The sequence below is a fragment of the Centrocercus urophasianus genome, unplaced genomic scaffold (assembly GCF_019232065.1).
Source record: "Centrocercus urophasianus isolate 14NV4802_14NV808 unplaced genomic scaffold, USGS_Curo_1.0 seq_29, whole genome shotgun sequence".
NCBI lineage: Eukaryota > Metazoa > Chordata > Aves > Galliformes > Phasianidae > Centrocercus > Centrocercus urophasianus.
The window spans coordinates 6,606,263-6,628,025 of record NW_024884855.1 but is presented as its reverse complement, the minus strand read 5'-3'; the positions used below and the strand labels follow the sequence as shown (position 1 = coordinate 6,628,025).

Sequence of the window (21,763 nt, the reverse complement as noted above, 5' to 3'; positions counted from 1 at the left end):
CCGCGCGGCTCCCGATCCCGGTACGGCGCAGACGGACGGAGCGTCACCGAACAGAAGCACTTTAATGACAGCAAGAAACGCCGCGCGCGGCCCCGAGCGAGGCGCGGTCAGGCAGCCCCGTGCCGCGCGTAGCGGTACACGCAGACGCTGCCGTCCGCCCGCCCCGCCAGCAGCCCTGCTTCCGCCGCGCTCCAGCGCACCAGAGTCCAGCGGCTGTCCGAGCCCGGCGGCAGCAGCGCGGTGCAGCGGCCCAGCAGCAGATCCCACACCGCGATGGCCCCCGAGGTCAGCACAGCTGCAGCCGAAGCGTCCTTCACCTCCCCTTCCAAGTACCTGCGGGAGACACCTTGCATCACCGGGCTGCAGCTCGGCTGGGAAAACACCGGCACAGCCTTCAATGCAGAGCTGTTATGCCCCTAGAAAATCTACACTAGCTCTAATACACCTAAAAAATCTGCAAGCACGTTTAAGCCGATGTTGAGAACCAGGTTATGTTAAATATTGCATCTTTAGTGCATCTGGAAGAGGCTCATGCAACACTCCCCTGTCCTCAGAAATTGAAAGTTCTTCTGTTAGCCAGGATCTCAACCTGCTACCACTCGCGCACACAGGAAACAAGAGGGATGTAAGTGCATTGCAACACTGAGTCTTAAATAGATTAGCCTTCAAAATGCAAGACACAGGAAGGAAAAGGTCATCAGACTGCAAACAGCTGCTTAACATAAATAAACCAGGCAAAGCGGTACTTAACATCACAAAGGCTGACACCAGTCTCATTTGCACGTATTTTCTCAGGAGGTTTTTGACTAAGGGGTTGGTCTGATGAATCCAGCTACAGCATTTCCATAATCACTTTGACTGGAGGGGGGGAAGGGAAAGGAAGCTTACAGCGTGGCTGTGGCGAGCAGAGCCCCTCCTGCTGAGCCGTGACGCAGGGAGCTCAGAGGTTAACTCCCAGATTCGTGCAGGAAGCAGGCAGGAAAAAGCCAACACCCTCGCAGCATTATAACAAATGCACAGCGCGAGTGGAAGTGATGGATGGCAGCCCTCTTATCATCGGAAAGATGGTGAATGGCTCACTGCCAGCACTGCTGCTCAGCTCGTTAACTGAGTCTCCTCCAAAACCACCTCAAAGGTGCCACGAAGACGAGCAGGCAGCATCCCCAAGGTACTTACCTTCCAGTGTGTCCAGGTGGGAGGGAGGAAAACATCACCCCGGTGCTTCTGGCTGTTTTCGGGTTGAAGGCGATCACACGGAACGCGGGGTTTCCACAGGACTCGCTCTCTTTGGCATGGGGATGACTTAAAACAACAAACAGGAGGCCCTGATACACAGAGGAAAAATACATCACTAAAAATAACAGTAAGAGAGGAAAAAATTCCGAGGAATTTTCCAATAATTAATTGCTTCATTCTCTACCATCAAAGCCCCACGGACAGTGATGCATTGTTTTTACTGAATAAAATACAAGTGGTTTTCTTATCAAATTAGTTAGAAAGCAAAGCAGCTGCTGACTGATAAGGGCTGATGTAATGCTCAGTGACACCATGGACTTACATGCTTACCTTTCTGCTTGAAAAAGCTAAACTTGCTGTAGGACCAGGGGACACTGAAAGTAAAATTTCTGGGCCTTAGTTTAATCCTTAGGAAATTATTAATTTAACAAAAGTTCCTTGTAAACCAGCACAGCAGCTCTCAGAACTGCCACAGATAAGTATGAAATATGATGGGATAGATATTCACAAGAAGTCTCCAAAGAGTCTGACTCAAACCACTGTTATTAGACAAGACATTCTTGTCCCAAAATAATACATGCTTACTAAGAGCAATCAAATCCTTGACAACCATAAAATCCAGCCACATCACAACACAGGTAGAAGCAAGTGGCAAAGAATCACGCTTGTGAAGCCTGGCTTTGAAGTTTATATCCTCAGGGATATTATGTAAATAATAGCCACTCAAATAGGTTGTCTGATGATGGCAATGTGCCTCATCATGCTAGCACCTGCCTGCACAATGAAAGAGACTAATGAGGCACTGGCATTGGGCAACAGTACTACTGCTCCCCACTTAGCAGCTTACCTGGCCGAAGCTTTGGAATGCACTTTGATGCACCACTTACTTATCAGCATAATACAGAAGGCCAATAATTTGAAGAAGACAGTGTGGCTTATTTGTTCTAGTTAACCTGTTTTCTTCTGAAATATCTTCAGTGATTCTAAATAGAGATGATGTTTCAATCCACTCCAAGTTCCCACCACAGTGCAATCCATGCATAAACTGAGTGCCATACTGACATACGTACAGAGTCAGAATATGCTCGATGGCAGATTGAGGCTGGGTAGGAATAGCCAATGTGCATCTTCTTCAGGAGCTGGCCTGTTTTCAAATTCCTGCGTTGGTGAAAAGACAAATTCTGACTGCATTTCCATCCTCATTCCGGTTTCCCAATCACAATTGTACCACTACACAAGACAGTTTTGATTTCATAGGAAGCAAACTGAAGCATGACAAGAGGCCACTGGAAGAGATGTACTGAATATGACACAAATGGAATTACAGCAGCACAGTTCATTCACTACCTCCATAGCTGCACAGAATTTAAAGGGCCAGACCAGGCCCTTTGATAATTATTATCTCACAGGCAAATCAGCAGCCAGCCGACACGCCTTCATGATGTCTGCAGATGGCAGAGCCACCACTTACACCCAAAGCCATTTAATTGCAAAGCAAACACTGACCAAACTGCAACACTGTTTACTGCAGTGGTGCCAACCAAGGCGTCTCTCACTCCTTCTACTTCAGCAAAAGCCAGAACAGTTTCTTCGGGAGGCATCAAAGTCTGTCTGTCCTTGCACCTGAATAGCAGATGCAAACAAGTGAGAAAAGGCAGTCAGAACAGTAATTGTGTTCTGTACTCAGCACACTTCCAAAAAGAAGAGAAACCCCACGCTTTTCTACATCCCTTACTTTTGTACCTGCCATACCAAGACCACCCCAAAACTAAGAGACTCACCTTCCTGACTCCGAAAGTGATACGATTTCCACTTGCTGCTCTTGCATGGCTCTGCTGCTGCTGACCAGCCTTCCATCCTTTAGCCCAAGAACAGCTTTTATATTCCCACTTTTCACTAGTGATTGCTTGAATGAGTCATTCTCAGAAGAATAAAGCAAGAGCCTAAATTAGGAGAAAATTATGCTTAACAACAGAAGGAAGCATAATTCAAATACACCTCAGCATATTAAAGAAATTCATTTAAACAGCCTATCCCCACCAGGGTGAATAAGCAAATCTTTATAATTGATTGTTAGAAATTCCTTCTATATTTTCCAACAATAAAAGCGACTCAAATAGTGACACAGTAGTAAGAGTCAATTTCAGGTACTATACAAGAGGAGCGTAAAGCTGCAACTATTTGGGGAGCAAAATGTTAGGAAGAAATAAATACAGTACCTTATTTCTCCAATCTCCAAATTTCCCAATGCTATACACACAAGGTTACAGGTGTCTGGCAGAGGAATGATCTGTATTACAGGAATCTAGGACAGCACAGCAAGAATTCCATGTTACCACAATGTCCCTCTTCCTTTGACTACATTCCCATTTTCTAGAGTGTTTCAAGCAAAACTACATGGGGCAGAACGAATTTTCAGACCCCTCTGAAGAAACACACTTAGTTGAACAGCTGATTTCTTTGCTGCTCATCTAAGTCAGCAATCCCTACTGACATGACACAAAAGGTGTCTCCAGGGATCTACAAGGAAGAGCACAGAGCAGCCACCATTCATTCAGTACATGAGGTCAAGTTCCAGCAGACAGCATGGAACCATACAGAACACTGCCCTTCCTCATCACCAGTGGATGTCATTCTGTTGCCTGATGCAGTGAAAAACACCATCTAAAGAACAAATCTTGCACCCAAGACTTCAAGCTCCTTGTTTCTTTGGAATTAACACAGTGATACAAGAAAGCTGTTTGAGTTCTAGAAATAAAGACTGTGCCCGTACCTCTCCAAGTTGCCAAGTATTGACCTTCTCCCAGCAATCAAATGCCTGAGGTTTCCACAGGGAAACTGAACTCTCACAGGCAGTCACCACACACAGCTCTCTGCAGCCAGCTGCTCCCCACCACACGCTGCTCACATCCACAGCACAAGAACCTGAAGAATCCTGTCCAAAACAAAACAGTGCTGGTTTTCTTCTGTTGCCTACGATAGCATGGAGGCTCAGATCGAGAAAAACACTTCTTGAGACTGAGCACAATGACAACTTGAGGCTAAAATTGAATATTCAAGATGTTAACATTCAAGTAAAGTGCCAGTGAGGCACCACAGAAAACAAACCTGGTGGATTGTGCCCTGAGCAGGGAGCAGTCAGCTCATCTAACAAAAATCACTTGTCATTTAAACCAACAAGGACCCCACTGAGCCCAGAGCTGGAGCAGAGCTGGATGTATCATATTAGTCAGAAACAAACTCTGAAATTCTTTCTCAGTCAAAATGACTTTTTTAGGAATTATTTAGCATGCTTTGTACATAAGACAGAACTGATTGAATGAAAAAGCAACTGATTGAATGAACTGAAAAGCAACGTGCTTTTTGTTGGTTTCTTTTTTTTCCCTCCAACTTGTCACCTTGCATTTTATTGCATTTTTTGTTAAACTTTTATTAAAGAGCTGTTACTAACTCAGCAGACAATTGTCTGATGTTATCCTACCTTTAGCTTTGAAACAAACTGCAAGTTCTCTTCTCTCAAGCCATCAAGCAGCACTGGAGTCAACTGTTCTGCTTCAGTTTTTTTCTGCACAAACAAGTAAAGAATCAGAATAATTTAGCTTCAAAATTAGACTCAGCACCTGCAAGAATGAGGCAGAACTGTGAACTCGCTTTGTATGCACTAGAGATAGCAGCTGCAATAGAAGCATCTCTTTCTGCTCTTGCATGCCTCTGAAAAACATGAGAGCCCAGGTAGTTCTCAGGTGACAATGGGCTAACCTACTCCTTCACACCACTTTGCACCTCTCAGCAGCATTCCCACCCTTCAGAGACAAACCATTTTCTCAGCAACCATCTCACAGGTAAGATGTAAAAGTTGATCCTAGCTGAAAATTTTCCTTAAGGTAGAACAACATTATAAGGGTGCCAGAAACCTTTTGTTCTTTTATTATTTCAAACACGGGCTCTGAAGCCCACATCTGTAGTTTTAAGGATTTTAAAGAGTTTGCTCTTCAGGGAGAAGATTTTCAGCAACAGATGAAAACCAAACATTTACAAAGTCAGCTTACAGACAGCACGTAGGGCTGGCATCCAAAGAAGTCTCTCCTCATAGGTCAGGTGAGACTTTGGATGAGGACTCACCCACAAGAATACTGGCATAGGACACTTGGCATGTTACCTGTTCAGGAGAAGCTCTGCTGGATCCCTCACGTTTGCTTTGTGATTGCTGATGCTCCTCCAAGTCCACAGCCCCATCAGACCTATTATTAGGACATCTTTTGAATTCTAAATGACATGTTGTACCTTGCCCCTCCTCCTTCCTACCACAGCTGTCCAAGTGCAGTGGAATGGCAGAGCCTTTGCATTCCCTATTATCCCTGACCTGTGCAGGTGCTTCTTTGGACGAATGCAGGCTCACTTGCAAAGGAGGTAGAGAACATGTATTGGGGAAGACCTCGCTGCATACTGATGGTAAAACAGCTGGGGTTGCACCCAAGACAGGGAAAACAGATGAGGAAATCTCAGACTCATGCTGAGCAGGAGCAGCAGTTAATAGAGTCCCCATGGGAGTAAATAGCAATTCGTGTGTAGAAACTCCCACCTTGGCAGCTGGGCTTTCCAAATGAGGTAACTCAGACAACCCATTTTTGAATGGTGAAAGCAGGTTAGTTTTAAGCTCTTTTCCTTCTGCATTTATTTCTGGAGTTTGTACATCCTCTGAAGCCACACCATCTCCAAACACACTAGGAACAAAAACCTCCAAGTCGTTCCTAGGGGAAGATTCATATTTCCCAAGTTTCAGTTGTCCAAATTCTTCATCAGGTAGATGAAAGTCTTTGATATCCAGCTTGGGGGCCAGCCACTGCAAACTGCGGAAGGAAAAGAGAGAGCTGGACATATCAGGGTCTTCAGCAGCAAGGCCAAGAGAAGCAGGACCCTCTGAATCCACTTGATGGCCAGGTCTTCTTTTGTTCTCACCTGGAATTCAAGAGAGAATGTCATATCATAAATTAACCAGCAACCACAATCTCTTATCAAGATTGTCACTCTATTTAAAAAAAACATAAAAGTCCATCTGAACAGATGGAAGTGGAACCTTCTAGGAAGATGCTACACTCCACAGTCACTCTGCATCAATGCTTCAGCTAAAATATCACTGCCAAAGACAACCAAAATTGGTTGAGTGCCTGACCAGGTTGTTTTGTTTTTCTCCAAACATTTTCATTTTCCTACATATTTCTGGACTTGGAGTCAGTAATTCTCATCTTTCTGTTTCACGTTTGGATTTTTGTTTCCCCCCACACAAAAAAAGTCATTAATATGCAGATTCAGTTGGAGAAACAGAGATTTATATCCATTTACTGGAAAATCAGGTACAGTGTGCACAACGTTGACCTGAGCAGACAAGGCAGCTGAAGAAGTTCCCAGCCCTGCTCCTCATCCATGCACAACTGTTCCTTCTCTGTCACTGTACTGAGGCAGAAATTTCTGGAATTGCACAAGGAATTTGGGCACCATCATGATCTAAATTAAGAAGAAAAAAAAAAAAAAAACTTATCAAGAAAAGAAAACCAACCCTATTAGATTTTCCTGAATAGAAATATAGCAGGGTTAGAACAGCAGTGCATGACCACACTCAGCTGTTTCCTTGCCTTGGTCTTTGGCTCAAGTTTAAAGCATGTGTTTGATGAAATACCTGTTGAGATGTGACTGTTCCTGTGCCTTGCAGAGGAACGAAGGGAGCGGCGCAGAGGGGCTGTGAGGAGCTGCTCAGCCCTGCAGGCTCTGTGCATTTGCTGATTCTTAACGTGTTTCACTGGATGTCTGTCAGACTGACACACACTTAAGTTGCATTCCAGATCACTTGTGTGGCTGGTAAAAGTTTCATTCCCTGGGTTCAGAGAGTCACTTTTCTGCAGTGGATTCTGGACTTGTTCTGAATGAGACTCACTGCATTTGCCAAGTACTTGGCTTCCACCAGGAGGATCAGCACTCGCTGGCTGTATCATACCTGTCAATTCAGACCCAAGAGCTGCAACAACAGAAGACTGTCTCCCATCCAAAGATGATTTTTCAAGATTAGCCTCACAGTTCTCCTTTTCACTCTGATACTCATTTGATAGCAGACTACTGCTTTCCCTTGGCATTACGAGATCCAAGCTTTCTATAAGTTCCTGTGATGTTTCATTTGCAAGGGGCCTGCAGGTAGACTTTCTTTTTCCCTTTTGTTTCCTCTGTGATTGTCTCTGATCTCGCTTCGTGCTGCTGACGCTGTTTTGAGAAATCGATCCAGGTGAAGTGCTGCTACCACTGGATGCAAGAGGATGTTTCTGAGGACTAGAATTCACAGGATCACTTTCTGCACAAAGGAACGGCACAGCTGCTGACCCCAAATGATTTTCAACAGTTTCTTGGGAGGGCTGACCTAAGCTTGTATCTTTCTGCTTGCATTTACTTCTCTGACCTTTCTTGCTCCTGCCCAGATGACTGAGAATTACAGCATCAAGGTCCACTTTCCTCTGGCAGTTAGACATGCGTCGAGTCGTCCTGACATAGTATTCAACTGGAAAGGGAAGCCCTTCAACCACTGTGCAAGAGTTCAGGGCACTTTCAGGAGTTGTAACCTTCTCTTGATGAGAAAGTCTTGATTGAATTTCAAGCTGCTGATTCTCCACCAATTTTTCAGCATTATCCAGAGGGAGCTCTGAAGGAAAGGCCTTTAAACTACCAGTATCATTTTGATTTTCTCCATGGACTTTGCTCTCATTAATCATACTGTTACTTGTATCAGTGGGCAATACTTCATTTTCTGACATTAAATCCAAAAGCCTGCGTAATTCCCCCTGATCTTCACACATGCTCTCAGTGTCCATTTCTTTTACTGTCCCGAAATATTCTTTTTTACCACTGCCATCAAGTGAAACAGATTCACCACTCTCTGAACATGGCTGTGCAGCTTCCCGGTTATCAGATGTGACTGTGGCACCTGGGGACTCAGGCTGCCAGACATCATTGCTGTACCCCAGAGCACACGGGAACAGCTCAGACACTCCCAGAGGAATACCATCTCCAGGCACATCCTGTGAAACTCCAAACTCTGCACCTGGAGGAGTTAAACTGCTTTCCTGCCCCCCCGTGAGCACTGGTCTGGACTCCATTTGAGCACTGTCCTCTGAGAAACTGCTTCGCCTAAAGACTGGTGACCTAAGTTCCTCCACGCTGGCAGGGTGGTTTTGCACCATTACATCAGCACTGATGAGATGCACATCATGCGCCGATTCTTTTCCTTCTGACACCAGAATCTTTGTCCTCTTCCTCAGCTTCATCATACTTCTGGAAGTTTGATTTTTTTTCTCCTCAGTTGCAGTCATAGAAAGTCCACAAGAAGCATTTTCCTGGCTAACCTGTGTACTTTTTGCCAGTGAACCGTCCTGCAAGCCAACTTCATTACTGAAGAACTCAGGACTATATTTCAATGGGGCAGATGTTTTCGCCTTTGTGTTGGGGCCTGAGCAGGTTTCAGTCTGTAAGTGACACATTTCACGTCTGCCAGCATCAGGAGATATGTTATCACTACAGCCTGTGGGAAGAAATCTCGTGTGTGTAAAGCACACCCATGAAAGCTGCATCTGAGAAAAAACATCACACAATAAAATCAACTTTGGCAAGAGCGAAAGGCTGTGATCGAGCAGCAAGGATCAGAGAGCACACGGTGAGGGGAGAAGCAGATGGCTGCTGCTGCAGATTGCAATTTAACGATGGGTGCCGAGTGCCGGGCAGCGGCCAGGGAACTCCGCGCGGCCGCGCCCGGTCCTACCTGTGGGGCTCCGCGGGGCCTCCTCAGTCCCGGGCCGCCGGGCTCCTTCCGCCGCCGCCTTCCCGCCGTGGCTCTTGGCCCGCTCGGCTCGCCGCGCCCGCTGGGGATACAACACGGTGGAGGGGCTCGGCTCGGCCCTGCGCACCTCATCCCAGCCCCGCGGCCCGGCCCGCCCCGCTCACCCGCAGCCGGCTGACGGTCTCGCTGTACTCCCTCCTCAGCAACGCTAGCTTCTCCCGCAGCTGCAAAACACAACGAACAGAGCTGGGACCGCAACCCCGGCCTCGGCTCCGGCCCGTCAGCCCCGACACGGCCCGGCCAGACCTTCTCTTTCTCGGCCCCGCTCAGCACCGCGCCGCTCGCCGCCTCCGCCATGGCTGCCGCCTGCCGTGCCCATGGCAACCGCGCCGCCATTGGCCGCGCTCACAGCGGAAGCGCCGGCTGGCGGCGGGAAGTGACGTACCGGAAGTGCAGGGCGGCTTTGCGGAAGTGTTGCGGCCATGGAGCTGAGCGAGATGCTGTACAACAAGTCCGAGTACATCGAGACGGTGCGGGGCGGGGCCTGGGGTCCGGGTGGAGGGGTTGGGCTCTGGGCTCGGCTCGGCAATTGTCCCTTCTCCCCACAGGCGTCGGGCAACAAGGTGAGCAGGCAATCCGTTCTCTGCGGCAGCCAAAACATCGTTCTCAACGGCAAGGTAAGCAGTGGGACGGGGGAAGGCTGCGTCTGTCACAGCACGGCGCCGCTTCTTGTCTGCCCCCGGTGCTGCAGACGGCAGTGCTTTTGTCCGTGGCTCTGCCTGTGCCTCGCCTTGCTTTGTGTGTCTGCTTTGAGCACCACACTGCCACTCTGGAGCATTGTGTGCATTTCCTCACACAGTCTCCCTGACTGTATAAACTGTGAGTTTATATAATAACTGCGAACACTAGCAGGTTTCAGCTTACTTATTTCTCTTCCCTTTCTTGTCCAGACAATAGTTATGAATGACTGCATCATCCGTGGTGACCTGGCAAACGTAAGAGTGGGGCGGCATTGCGTGGTGAAAAGCCGCAGTGTTATCAGACCACCCTTCAAGAAGTTTAGCAAAGGGTAAGAGGTATTCTTTCTTTAGGGAAGCTGAGGTTGAAATCTATATGCGTACAATATATATTAATTTACCTAAGGTTTGCACGTTCAGAGGGCTGTGTTGCTTTGTCAGTAATTTGCATAAATGTCCCTTTAAAGCTCTTCCTCAAATGTGCAGTTTTATCTTGAGAGTTAGCGTTTCCTTCATATCATAATATGGAAAGACTGAAATATTACAATAGGCAGGTGATGAACGTGTTTCACTTGATCTTTGCTTATTTGCAAGTCTTCCTGTTGCTTATCTTGACCATCCTTTAGAAATACCTGAGAAAAGAGTAGTTACTGTTCAGTCTTCCATAGTGTCAAGACTACATCTGGTATCCCAGATGGAAACAAGAGACTTTGCAATGTGATTTGGGGGTCTAATAACATTGTCAGTTAGTTTATATGTTGTACCATCTGAATAAAACACTCTCCTGTTGCAGGGTTGCTTTCTTTCCTCTCCACATTGGTGATCATGTCTTCATAGAAGAGGACTGTGTTGTCAATGCAGCCCAGATTGGCTCCTATGTCCACATAGGCAAGAACTGTGTCATCGTGAGTACTTTTTCCCAGTCTTTTCTTGAGCCTCTTGAAAGGTTCAAGACTCTTAAGACTTTGTAAGAGTAGTGGAAAGGTATCTGTGCCAACCATCAGAAACAAGTGTACTTCCTGTACCTGTGCCTTTCTTTTCCATCTCCACAGAAAGGGATGCTTTTGGTCTTGCTATTCTGAGGACAGTGGGTAGAACTGATGACTGTTCAGTTGATACTGTTCAAAGAGTCAAGGGCATGCTCCTTTGCTCTCCCTTTGGCTAATGAGCCTGTCCAGGGATGGTGGCCATCTCATAAAGTACAAGTGCAACTGCAGTTCTGTGCAAATATTGCAAAATAGTCAAGGCCACGCTGCTGAATTGGAGAAGCCCTTGCTATGTTACTGCATGACTTGAGCTCTAGTTTGCACACTGTTGTAAGTTAATATGCAGCTGTACATGTATTAGTCAAAAGCAAACAGATTTTTTTCCTCAAGATAAAAAAAAAAAAAGTATATCAGCTCTCAAATGCTACTGGGAAGAGCATTCAATTTGGGTAGAGTTTTATTTCCATGATCCGCTGTGCATGTTTTGAAGAGTTAAGCTTGCTGAAGCTTATCAAATTTATCAGGAATATGCAAAATTGTATTTTAAGTACAAATTCTACCTAATCTTTTTTTTTTAGGGTCGTAGATGTGTTTTGAAAGACTGCTGCAAAATCTTAGACAACACAGTACTACCTCCTGAAACAGTAGTTCCACCTTTCACAGTCTTTTCAGGCTGCCCAGGTATGCTCCCTCTAATTTTACTTGTACTTGCACAGTGTTCTTCTGCAAGAACACTGATGGTCAAACTCATGTTCTTCTTCTAGGACTCTTTTCTGGTGAGCTCCCAGAATGTACCCAGGAACTCATGATCGATGTTACAAAGAGCTACTACCAGAAGTTCTTGCCACTAACTCAGGTCTAGTAGCCTATTTACCATGTTTCAGAGCAGTAAAGGCACATAGAAGTATTCTGGGAGCAGAGAGAAGAATATTGTTCAAAAATTCCAGGGCCTGGCCCTCTGCTGTTCCTGAACACTTCTGTGAGCATACCTGAACACTAATGGTCGGGCCAAGCAGTCCCCTGTGCAAGCTGCTGTGTCTTGTTGTTTAACCTTTGCATGTTCATCTGAATGTAATTCATCCCATGTTGTCTGAATTGTGCCATTAAATGTTCTGGAGCTAGGAAAGCTGATTCCATTCCCTAAGGCAACATCTCCTCATTGCAGCTGGGGAACAAGGCAGAGTTGACAACGTACTCTGCAGCCAAAGCCTGTCTTTCGTCTCTGTTCTGTTCCTGCCCCAAAGTCAAGGGGGTTCACGTTTGCTCAGAGCAGCCTCCATTCTAGAAAATAAGTGCTGTGTGGCTGACGTGCTTACTGTGGGCAGTATTTACCATGGTTCATTAGAGGCAACTCTTTCCTTCATAAAAATATTTGCTGATATGTAAACCTGTTTGTTGAGATTCCTTTTCTCGCTGTGGACCATGATTCTGTCCTGTAGGGCCAGGATATCTTTTATCATCCTGAGACTGAGGCTGCCTTTATATGCCTTGCCTGTGTCCTGGTTTTGGCTGTGACAAAGTTCATTTTGTTAGTGGTAGTTCACGTAGGGCTACGTTGATAATACACTGATGTTTTAGTATTTGCTGAGCAGTGCTTACATTGAGTCAAGGCCTTCTGCTTTCCATGCTGCCTGCCAGTGAGGAGGCTGTGCGAACACAAGAAGCCGGGAGGGGACACAGGACAGCTGACCAAAGAGATGTTCCATGCAATATGATGCAGCCCTGCTCAAGAACAAAAGCTAGAGGGAAAGAAGGATGGGGGAGAGGGAACATTCAGAGTTATGGCATTGGTCTTCCTAAGTGTACAGGTGATGGAGCCTTGCTTTCTTAGAAATGGTTAAATATCCACCAGCCAATGGGAAGCAGTGAATACATTTATTTTTTTGCATTGTGTATGTGCACAGCTTTATCTCAGCCAGTGAGTTTTCTTACTTTTCCCTTTCTAGTTCTCTCCCTCATACCTCTTGTGGGGAGTCAGCAAATGGCTGTGTTGAGATTAAACCACAACAGCCTGTCAGGACACTTCTCAGATTTTATTTCTTTATTTCTTTCCGTGCTCTTGCCCATCCTACAGGGTTAGGACTCTCATGGATGGTGTATGTTCTTTTTCCTGAACACTGCAGACTATAGGGAGCCAAAGGATTTTGGAAAGGAAAGTACCATGCCATTCTCAGAGCTCAGTGCAGCAGAAAGAGTGGGAATCTAAAAGCAGAAATTGAAAGTGGCAGGAAAATGCTGCAATTCTCCCCATTTGTTGCTCATTGTATATATCTGCAAAATACATTTTGGTGCTTTTTTTTTTTTTTTTTCCTTCATTATAAAACTTCAGATGGAGATTCAGACTTCTTGAAAAGAGTGAATCCTTCATTTTGGACAAGTAATGCAGCAGGATTCTTACTGGGAACAGCTGTGTGCAAGTCAGAGACAGCTCACGCTTGCATGTACCTGACACAGTAGTAGACAGCTGGCCAAAAATGAATCTGCCTGTTCTGGTTGTGTTTTATTAAAGCTTAACATTGGCCCTCTGTAGCTTTTTAAACTGGGACTCCTGCATGTTGTAGTGTAGCAGTGTGGGGAGGGCAGAATGTATATTGATTTGTGGTAGGTATGCAGCTGAGAGGTCAGCAGCCCTGGAGCCTTCAGCTGTTGTATATCGTGCAAAATGCTGCGATACTTTGCATAGCAAACAGCAACACAAGTACTAACGTGTAGAAAACTGCTGTTAATCAAATGTAAAACCACTGTCTGGTTTGTTTGTATTTTTACTGTGCATAAATTAAAGCCTTTTTAGTTGTTCAAGTAACTTAATCTTGTGACTTTTTAAATCAAACTTGAGACCAGAATGAGGTTCCTGTCATGCCTGTGCATACGAGCCACAGCCTCTTGTTCTGTGACTTGCAGGCGTATCAACGTCAGTGCATTCAGCATGGTGTGAATCTGCTTTCTGCATCTGAGCTGGTGACTTTCACTAGCAAATGGTTGCAGTGTAGCTAGTTTGTAATGGCTGTGCCACAGAATGAATGCCTTTGCTTCTATTCTTGATGCCAAAGTGAGAATCCTAATGCCTCCTAGGTGACTGTACAGTCCTCTCTTCAGCTCTGAAACTTAGCAGTGCTGTTCTAGCAGCACTGCTTCAAGCATTTGGAAATCAGGCCATCCCAGATGGTATGACTCTTTTTGCAAAAAAGCAAGAGCTGAAGCCTGCTTGTGTGAGTTGAGGCTGATGTCCCTGTGAAAGTCCCAGTCTTGCCACTTTTTCTACCTGAGTGGAAAAAATTCCAGGTTGTAAGTGTTCCTTGTGCTGCATCTGTACTTCAGGCAGTTTTCTAATTCACTTCAACTTCCAAAAATGTTCACTTCCTCCTGTCCAAAATCTTTGTTGCCCTTGCAAAAGCTGCTTGTTGAGGGACTATCTGAGGCCTCCTTGGTCACCAGACCAGACAGGTGTTGGCATTTCTATGAGATCTCCTGCAAGTCAGATACTCTCGTGTTTGTAGTGCCACTCACAAATATTGTTTTGCCCTGTTAGCTTAATGTCAGCCATCTCTGGAGATGTGGGAAGCAGCGCTGCGCTTGGTCAGGGAGGGCTGTGTGTGCTTTGTTGCCATGGTGTCCCTTCAAGGTTTCAACACCACATAGTACACTTCACCGGGATTGCTTGGTCAACGACCACAGAGGGCAGCAGGGAATCCGGGCTGGCGTGGGGTGGGGGTGGGGGGTAGGAGGAGGTGGCTGCCAAATTAAGGAATGCAAGCTTGGGAGTGGAAATGAGACTGCAACTGGAAAAGACACATTTCCACAACCACTTGAGCAGTGCGACTGCAGCGTGCTGAGGGATGTGTAACTACACAAAGCATTATGTGTTTCTCAACATATTCTTCCTTCCAGCAGGCTGACCCAACCCTTCTGCTTTAATTAAAACCTCTTTTATTGTCTCTATTAAGGTGGCCTCTGCCAGGGTTTAAAAAGTCACCACTGAAGATCTCAAATGCTCAGCACTGTTAGCTTTCCTTACATCTGGTTACTTTATCCTGTCCTCTGAAGCATCACTGACCTGGGCTCACCTCCACACCTCTGCGAGCTCTCTCCCACGATGCACCCAGCTAGCCTGTAGCCATTGACACAACTGCAGTATCCGAGGTTCCAGCAAATTGCAAAGCACAGAATATACTGGTCAGGGCCATCAACTCTCTCCTAAAAGAAACAGCTTTCTTTATTGGGAAAGGGAAGCTACAACAGAACTGTCATTTGACTTTCAGCAGGGTGGGACCATGCATGCCTGGAAGGAGAAGGCATGCTCATGGCTAGAGCTGCCCCAGATGGTTCTTGCATTATTCATGGTTGTTTTCCTTTGGCATTCTATTCTGCTCCTGCAAGTAGCATGATCAGATTAGGGGACAGGAATGTAAAGTTACTTTTCTCACTAGATGATGTTAGGCTACAGAAGTAAACTCTCCAGGCCTGAGTGCATGCGGTTGGTTGCTGACATTCTCTTTACTAAGTTGTGTTCCACGCGATGGCTGGCAAGGGGAAAAAATAATCAAGGAGGCTGGGTACAATCACACCCACCTGGCAACATGTCATCTCGGTGGCACAGAGGGAGAAACTGAAGAGTATACCAACAAAGTGGATGGGATTCTACACAATAAAAATCGGCAAAGTGTCAAATTCTTGGATCAGTGTGGAAATATATTCTATAAGCAAAATGTTGTCACGTGGAAGCGTCACAACAGTGTGTGTGAAAACAAACTGGCGCTGCTGCTTTCGAAGGAAAAGCACGTCGACTACAAGCTAACGTGAATCCCTCTGTGCAGTACTGAAGTGTGGCAGCGTGAAAAGCTGCTCAATGCCCACGGGGAGGGGGAGATGGGCAAAACCCCATCGGGTGATTCCAACAGCAGCTCCAGCCCTGGTTCCGCTCCCCACACCGTGCAGGGGCACCCACAGCTCCACCGGTGCTCAGAGCCCCGGCCAGCCGGACCGCGGCTGTGTGCAGGGATGGGGCACTGCCACCTCCGAGCACCTTGCGCCGTTCCTCACCGCCCTCACTGCAAACAGCTCCTTCCTCACGTCCAGTATAAATCTCCCGTTTCAGTTTGAAACCGCTTCCCCTTGTCCCATCACACAGAGCTTGCTGCAGAGTCTGTCCCCTCCTTTCTTATAGCCCTCCTTCAAGCGCTCAAAGGCCTCTATCATGTCTCCCCGGAGGCCTGTCAGTTCTCCCAGGGAGGGGAATCTGCTCCCTGCCCGCAGGCGTTACGGGAGCGGTCTCGGTGCGCGCCAATAAACCGCCGCAGTGCGAGGCGTCCCTCCCGGCCGCATGGCGGCGCTCTCTGCCCGCCCCGCCGGCTTCTGTCTCTTTAAGCGCGGCGGGCGGCGTTGCTCCCATGGTGCCCCGCGGCGGGCGGCGTGGATTTTAAATCCTCTCGACCAATGGGCAGCCGTCGCGGGCGCGTAACGCTCGGGGGCCGCGTTTGAATCGGGCGAGCACTGTCGGTACAGCGCGTCCCGCACGGCTCCGGTTCCGGCCCCGCTTATCCGCGGCTTCGATAACGCTCCCCGGTCCGGCGGCAGCACGATGAGCGCGGCGGCTGGCAAAGCCCGGCCGGTGGCGGCGGTGGAGCCGGCCCGAGCTGGCGGCGCTGTGGCGGCGGCGGCGGCTGCAGGCAAGGAGGTACCGAAGGTGCTGGTGGACCCGCGGACGCGGCGCAGTTACGTGCGGGGCCGCTTCCTGGGCAAGGGCGGCTTCGCGCGGTGCTACGAGCTGACCGAGGCCGAGAGTCGCGAGGTGTTCGCGGGCAAAGTGGTGCCCAAATCGCTGCTGGCCAAGCCGCACCAGAAGGAGAAGATGTCCATGGAGATCGCCATCCACCGCAGCCTGGCGCACCGCCACGTCGTCGGCTTCCAGGGCTTCTTCGAGGACAACGACTTCGTCTACGTGGTGCTGGAGCTGTGCCGCCGCCGGGTGAGGGCAGGGGGGCGGCGAGCGGGGGGCTGTGCGGGTGCGGCCGGGAGCGGGCTGACCAACGGCCCACGTGCCTTTCTACCCGCAGTCGCTGCTGGAGCTGCACAAGCGGCGGAAGGCGCTGAGTGAGCCCGAGGTGCGCTACTACCTGCGGCAGACCATCCTGGGCTGCCAGTACCTGCACAGCCAGCGCGTCATCCATCGCGATCTCAAGCTGGGCAACCTCTTCCTCAGCGACGACATGGAGGTGAAGATCGGTAGGTGTCGCGGTGCGGTGCCCCCGTGGCCGTCCCGTCCTGCCCGGGTCCTGTCGTTGCTCCCATCTCTCTGTCTCTCCCCAAGGTGACTTTGGCTTGGCTACCAAAGTGGAGTATGATGGTGAGCGCAAGAAGACCCTGTGTGGGACCCCCAACTACATTGCCCCGGAGGTGCTGGGCAAGAAGGGGCACAGCTTTGAGGTGGATATATGGTCCATTGGCTGCATCATGTGAGTCAAAATGTCTCCTGCAGGACTGTGAGGTCTCTGTGCCCCACGTCCTGTTGGCCTCTGTGAGGTTTTGGTGTATGCTGTAGTTTTGGACATGCTGTATCCAGCACACTACCATGGCTGAGCCCTGCTGCCAGCTGGCACCTGACCTCCCTGGTGCTCTGAGCACATGGGTACGTGTGTGTCTGCAGTCCAATCTGCTACATAGCATAGCTGCCTTGGGCCTTTTTTTTTCCCCAAATGCTCATTTCCTAACTGAAGCTGTCTCCAGAGGTTACTGGATCTCAGCTCTCTTCTCAGTGGTGTAGGAGCCAGACACAGTACTGCAGTTGCTATCTCTACTGTGCTTCTAATGCTGAAGTGTTCTGTTCCTTCTGCTAGGAGATTGTCCTTAAGATGAGATGTCTTGTCTTTCTGCTGTCTTATGCAAAAAAAAAAACCCACCAAAAACAACAACAAAAAAAAACCAGCCAGCTAACACACACTTCTATGTCTACAAACATGCAGGTATACTCTGCTGGTGGGGAAACCGCCTTTTGAAACATCTTGTCTCAAAGAAACATACATCCGAATCAAGAAGAATGAGTATACTATTCCCAAGGTACTGTACTTCTCATGGGTGGATCCATTCATCTTGCAGCTGTTCTTGCACCATCCTGTTTCTGGCACTTAGTGGGTTCTCACATAATAGTGAAGCAGCTATTATTGTAGCCAGCTGGGAAAGGGCTGTATCAGTTGATGGCAGAGTGAACCTGTAAGGCCAACTTCTTCCTGAGGGGTCAGCAGCACTCCCTTTGATTCAGGAAAAAAAGCTCTGCCAAAAACTGGGCAGCTGAGCAAGTCTGTTCAATTCTATGTACTGTAGCCACAGATGAAGTCTTGGGCCAAGTCTCCATCTCATCTCACCGCTGTTGATTTGGTCTTGCTAAAGTCAGTTGATTTTAAGCTTTGCATGCTGTCAGGAGACTGCTCTCCGTATCTGTATGGTTCTGTTTCCCAGGCTTGTGTCCTGCTTGCCTGACCCAGAGCCATGCTCTGATCAGAACCTTGTATCTGTTATACTATACAGAGCAGATGCCACTAGTGTGTGCTTGTCCTTCTGCTCGTCTCACAACTCTGCCTGTCTCCTCCTAGCACATCAACCCCGTAGCTGCTAACCTCATTCAGAAGATGCTAAGATCTGACCCTGCCACACGCCCAACTATCAACGAGTTGCTGAACGATGAGTTCTTCACATCAGGGTACATCCCCAGCCGCCTGCCCACCAGCTGTCTCACTGTTGCACCTCGATTTTCAATCGCTCCCAGCACACTTGAACTGAACGGGCGAAAGCCACTGACAGCACTCAACAAAGGTAAGGGCAGGTGTCTGGAAGTGAGGGCTATGGATTGCAGCGCTGGATGAGAGCCTGCCTGGCCTCTAGCAACATACAGACCCTCCGTGGGGAATATAGTGCTGCCTCACCTACTCTCCCAGTTCACATGGAAACTAGAACATCTCATGTCTGGGAGCTGTCCTTGCTCTTTGTCCCGAAAGCAGGAAGCAGTTCAGCTATGAGGTGCATAACATGTTTCTTACAGCTAGGGTAGAATGTGAATTGCTGCTTTTAGAAACTTGCAGCTCGTGTTTCTGCAATCTTCTCTTTCCTGGCCCAGGACCAGAAAGCCCTGCATTAGAAAACTTGCCTGAAAAGGAAGATGCAGCTGGGCTGCGGGAGGTGGGAGACGCCATTGAGTGTCACTTAGCTGACATGTTACAGCAGCTGACTGCAGTCAACTCAGCCAAACCCTCTGAGAGAACAGCAGTGAGACAAGGTGAGTCTGGCGATAATCATACAGGCACTGACCTTTCTGGATAACTTGCTTCTGTCATTGATGCTCTTGGCTGAATTGAGGGACCAACTGACCTCACTTCAACGTGGAAGGCAGAAAAGCAATGCAGAAGCCACTTCCTCTTGGCCTTGCTTGCTGTGGTGCATGCATAGGATGTCTTGAAATGTCTTCTAACAGACTCCTTTTCTCTTTGCAGAAGAAGCTGAAGACCCAGCCTGTATTCCCATCTTCTGGGTTAGCAAATGGGTGGACTACTCAGACAAGTATGGTCTAGGTAAATAATGTGGTGGCAGTACTTCAGCCTTTTCTAGTTCCTGAAGCAGCTGGTAGAATCTGATTTGTGCTCAGTGTAGGTTTAGTTCTTTAATCGTGATTTTTCTAGTCTAGATTTTCCAAGAGCATCACCAGTAACATCATCAAACACTGAGCAAACACAGAATAGTGGCCACTGAATATCCACCCTGGCCACACTAAGGGTGCATGCAGCATGATCCTGTGGATCCAGAGTGGCTAGCATGTGTACTCAGTGTAGGAGTTGAAGTTGCTTATGCAGCAGATAATGCAACAAGGGAGGTTGACAAATTCAGAGGAGAAAAAGTGCCATCTAGATCTCTGTAAAAAGGAGCATCTTTAAAATTGGTGAGGTGGCCTTCAGGGGCGCCCAGATGACAAATATTCCAGCTCTGTATTTCATGTAACCAAGGGTCCCACACGTGGAAGTCTAACAGGCTTTATTTTGAACTAGGTTATCAGCTGTGTGACAACAGTGTTGGAGTTCTCTTCAATGACTCCACTCGTCTTATTATGTATAGTGATGGGGACAGCTTGCAGTACATTGAGCAAAACAACACCGAGTCCTACTTCACTGTGAGATCCTGCCCTTCTGCCTTGAACAAGAAGGTCAGTCCAGAGGACAGGAGCCCTTGTTGGTGGGTGGCTGTTTCCGATGAGACTTCTGCAGGTCTTTGCTATCAGGGTAGACACTGGGGAAAAACATCTATAACTTGGGGTTACTTGCATTCAGCAGGCTTTCTATTGGCTGGTAAAATGTGACCCAAAAGAGAGATGCTGGCAGCTTTCACTGTTTGTTCCTAGTTGTTAACTGAGGCTCATTTCTGAGCAACTTCACAGAAATAAGCTCTTATAAAGCTTGCATGCACTGAAGCATTCAGCAAAGTGAGTCTTGTACTCGGACAGCAAAGTTAATTCTGGTGGTACTTGAGAATTTGCAGCAGGTTGTGCGGTGACCCCTTAAGCTCTGAAAGATGTAAGAAGTCTCTGAATTTGTGGTGACAGCTCTTACTCTCTCCAGATACCAGGGCTCATCCTCAGCCTGTCTGTTCACAGCCTGTTCTATTTGCAGATAACACTACTGAAATACTTCAGGAATTACATGAGTGAGCACTTGCTGAAGGCAGGTGCCAACATTACACCTCGGGAAGGAGATGAGCTGGCACGTTTACCCTACCTCTGCACGTGGTTCCGGACCCGCAGTGCCATCATCCTGCACCTCAGCAACGGCACTGTGCAGATCAACTTCTTTCAGGTGAGGCTGTTGTGCTGACTTGCTACATTCAGTGCTATATGGCAGGCTGGTGATCCCTGCAGGCAGTTACAGCCTGAGCTGAAGCTCTGCCCAGTGAACGTAGCACTAGAAGGCTCCTTGCTCTGCTTGCTGGTATTTAAACCATCCAGCCGCTCCTAGCTCAAGCGGTTGTTTCCTTTAGCAGGAGTAAAACTGCACAGTTGGTGCAGCATGAACGTTTCCCTTTGATTCGCTCTGAGTAAGCGCTTTCTTACTGCAGCAGTGCTGTGCTTTGTCAGCATGCCGCCGGCCTGCAGTTGGGTTGACCTTGCTGTGACAGTTCATCCGAAGGACCATTTCACCGTGGAGCAATGTGCTCAGGGTGACCTTGTGTTCCCTCCCTGCAGGACCACACCAAAGTCATCCTGTGCCCTCTAATGGCCGCTGTCACATACATAGATGAGAAACGGGACTTCCGCACATACAAGCTGAGCCTCATTGAGGAGCACGGGTGCTGCAAGGAGCTGGCCAGCCGACTACGCTACGCTCGCACCATGGTGGAAAAGCTCCTCGGTTCAAAATCTGGCTCAGCCCGTGTGAAATCCTCCGTTTAGGCTTCGGTCTTGATGGAACCAACATCTGTGCCAAACCGGCTCAGCTGTGGACGGGGAAGTCTATTAGCATCCCTTGTACTGTAACCTGCCATCACACAGCTGGGCTCCTGCTGCTGGGTACGTTCCAGTTGCCCCCAGGGAGCCCCTGATGCTGTGATGATGGTGCTGTGTTCACTGTGAGTGGTGCACGAAGGGGTTTCTTGCTCCTCCCAATACAAAGTGTTTTTAAAAATTGCTTATATAGTCTTTTTTTTTTTTTTTTTTCTTAACTTTTCAAAGCCAAAAGCCTGACTCAAAAACCAACCCTCTTGTTGGAGGTTCCTGGGCCTTCTAATGAGATAAAGTGTGGGGTTCTCCCCAGAACTATCATGTAAGTTTTGTACATGTCTGTGGCATGATGCTCTGGACTTGTTTCCTTTTGTTGCAGCACAACTAAGATATTTAACATGCCCAGGTTGAGACTGAGCAATCTGCATTTTAATACTGAATTTGTTCTACATGAAAACTAAACTTTTGTATATTGCATAACTTGATTAAAGATTGTTCTTTGGAGTGTCCAGCCTCT

The 21,763-nt window shown here is 47.9% G+C and overlaps 3 protein-coding genes across 3 annotated transcripts; 2 read left to right on the top strand and 1 right to left on the bottom strand.

The window, feature by feature from the left end:
• Positions 1–107: 107 nt before the first annotated feature.
• PALB2 (partner and localizer of BRCA2) lies at positions 108–9,448 on the bottom strand. Its single transcript, XM_042828172.1, has 13 exons — positions 9,359–9,448; positions 9,217–9,276; positions 9,035–9,134; positions 6,914–8,797; positions 5,396–6,195; positions 4,718–4,801; positions 4,010–4,171; positions 3,456–3,541; positions 3,018–3,179; positions 2,743–2,859; positions 2,307–2,394; positions 1,177–1,325; positions 108–333 (listed from the first exon to the last, which is right to left on the bottom strand). The coding sequence occupies exons 1-13, from the start codon at positions 9,446–9,448 to the stop codon at positions 108–110; spliced, it is 4,008 nt and encodes a 1,335-aa protein (XP_042684106.1).
• Positions 9,449–9,503: 55 nt separating this feature from the next.
• Positions 9,504–15,443, top strand: DCTN5 (dynactin subunit 5). The gene is made up of 7 exons (XM_042828248.1): positions 9,504–9,582; positions 9,661–9,729; positions 10,003–10,121; positions 10,583–10,694; positions 11,354–11,456; positions 11,540–11,631; positions 14,720–15,443. The coding sequence occupies exons 1-7, from the start codon at positions 9,535–9,537 to the stop codon at positions 14,738–14,740; spliced, it is 564 nt and encodes a 187-aa protein (XP_042684182.1). The 5' UTR covers positions 9,504–9,534; the 3' UTR covers positions 14,741–15,443.
• A 910-nt stretch (positions 15,444–16,353) lies between these two features.
• Positions 16,354–21,745, top strand: PLK1 (polo like kinase 1). Its single transcript, XM_042828152.1, has 10 exons — positions 16,354–16,740; positions 16,829–16,997; positions 17,083–17,227; positions 17,735–17,828; positions 18,362–18,581; positions 18,883–19,041; positions 19,256–19,333; positions 19,805–19,959; positions 20,423–20,605; positions 20,992–21,745. The coding sequence occupies exons 1-10, from the start codon at positions 16,354–16,356 to the stop codon at positions 21,196–21,198; spliced, it is 1,797 nt and encodes a 598-aa protein (XP_042684086.1). The 3' UTR covers positions 21,199–21,745.
• Positions 21,746–21,763: the final 18 nt, after the last annotated feature.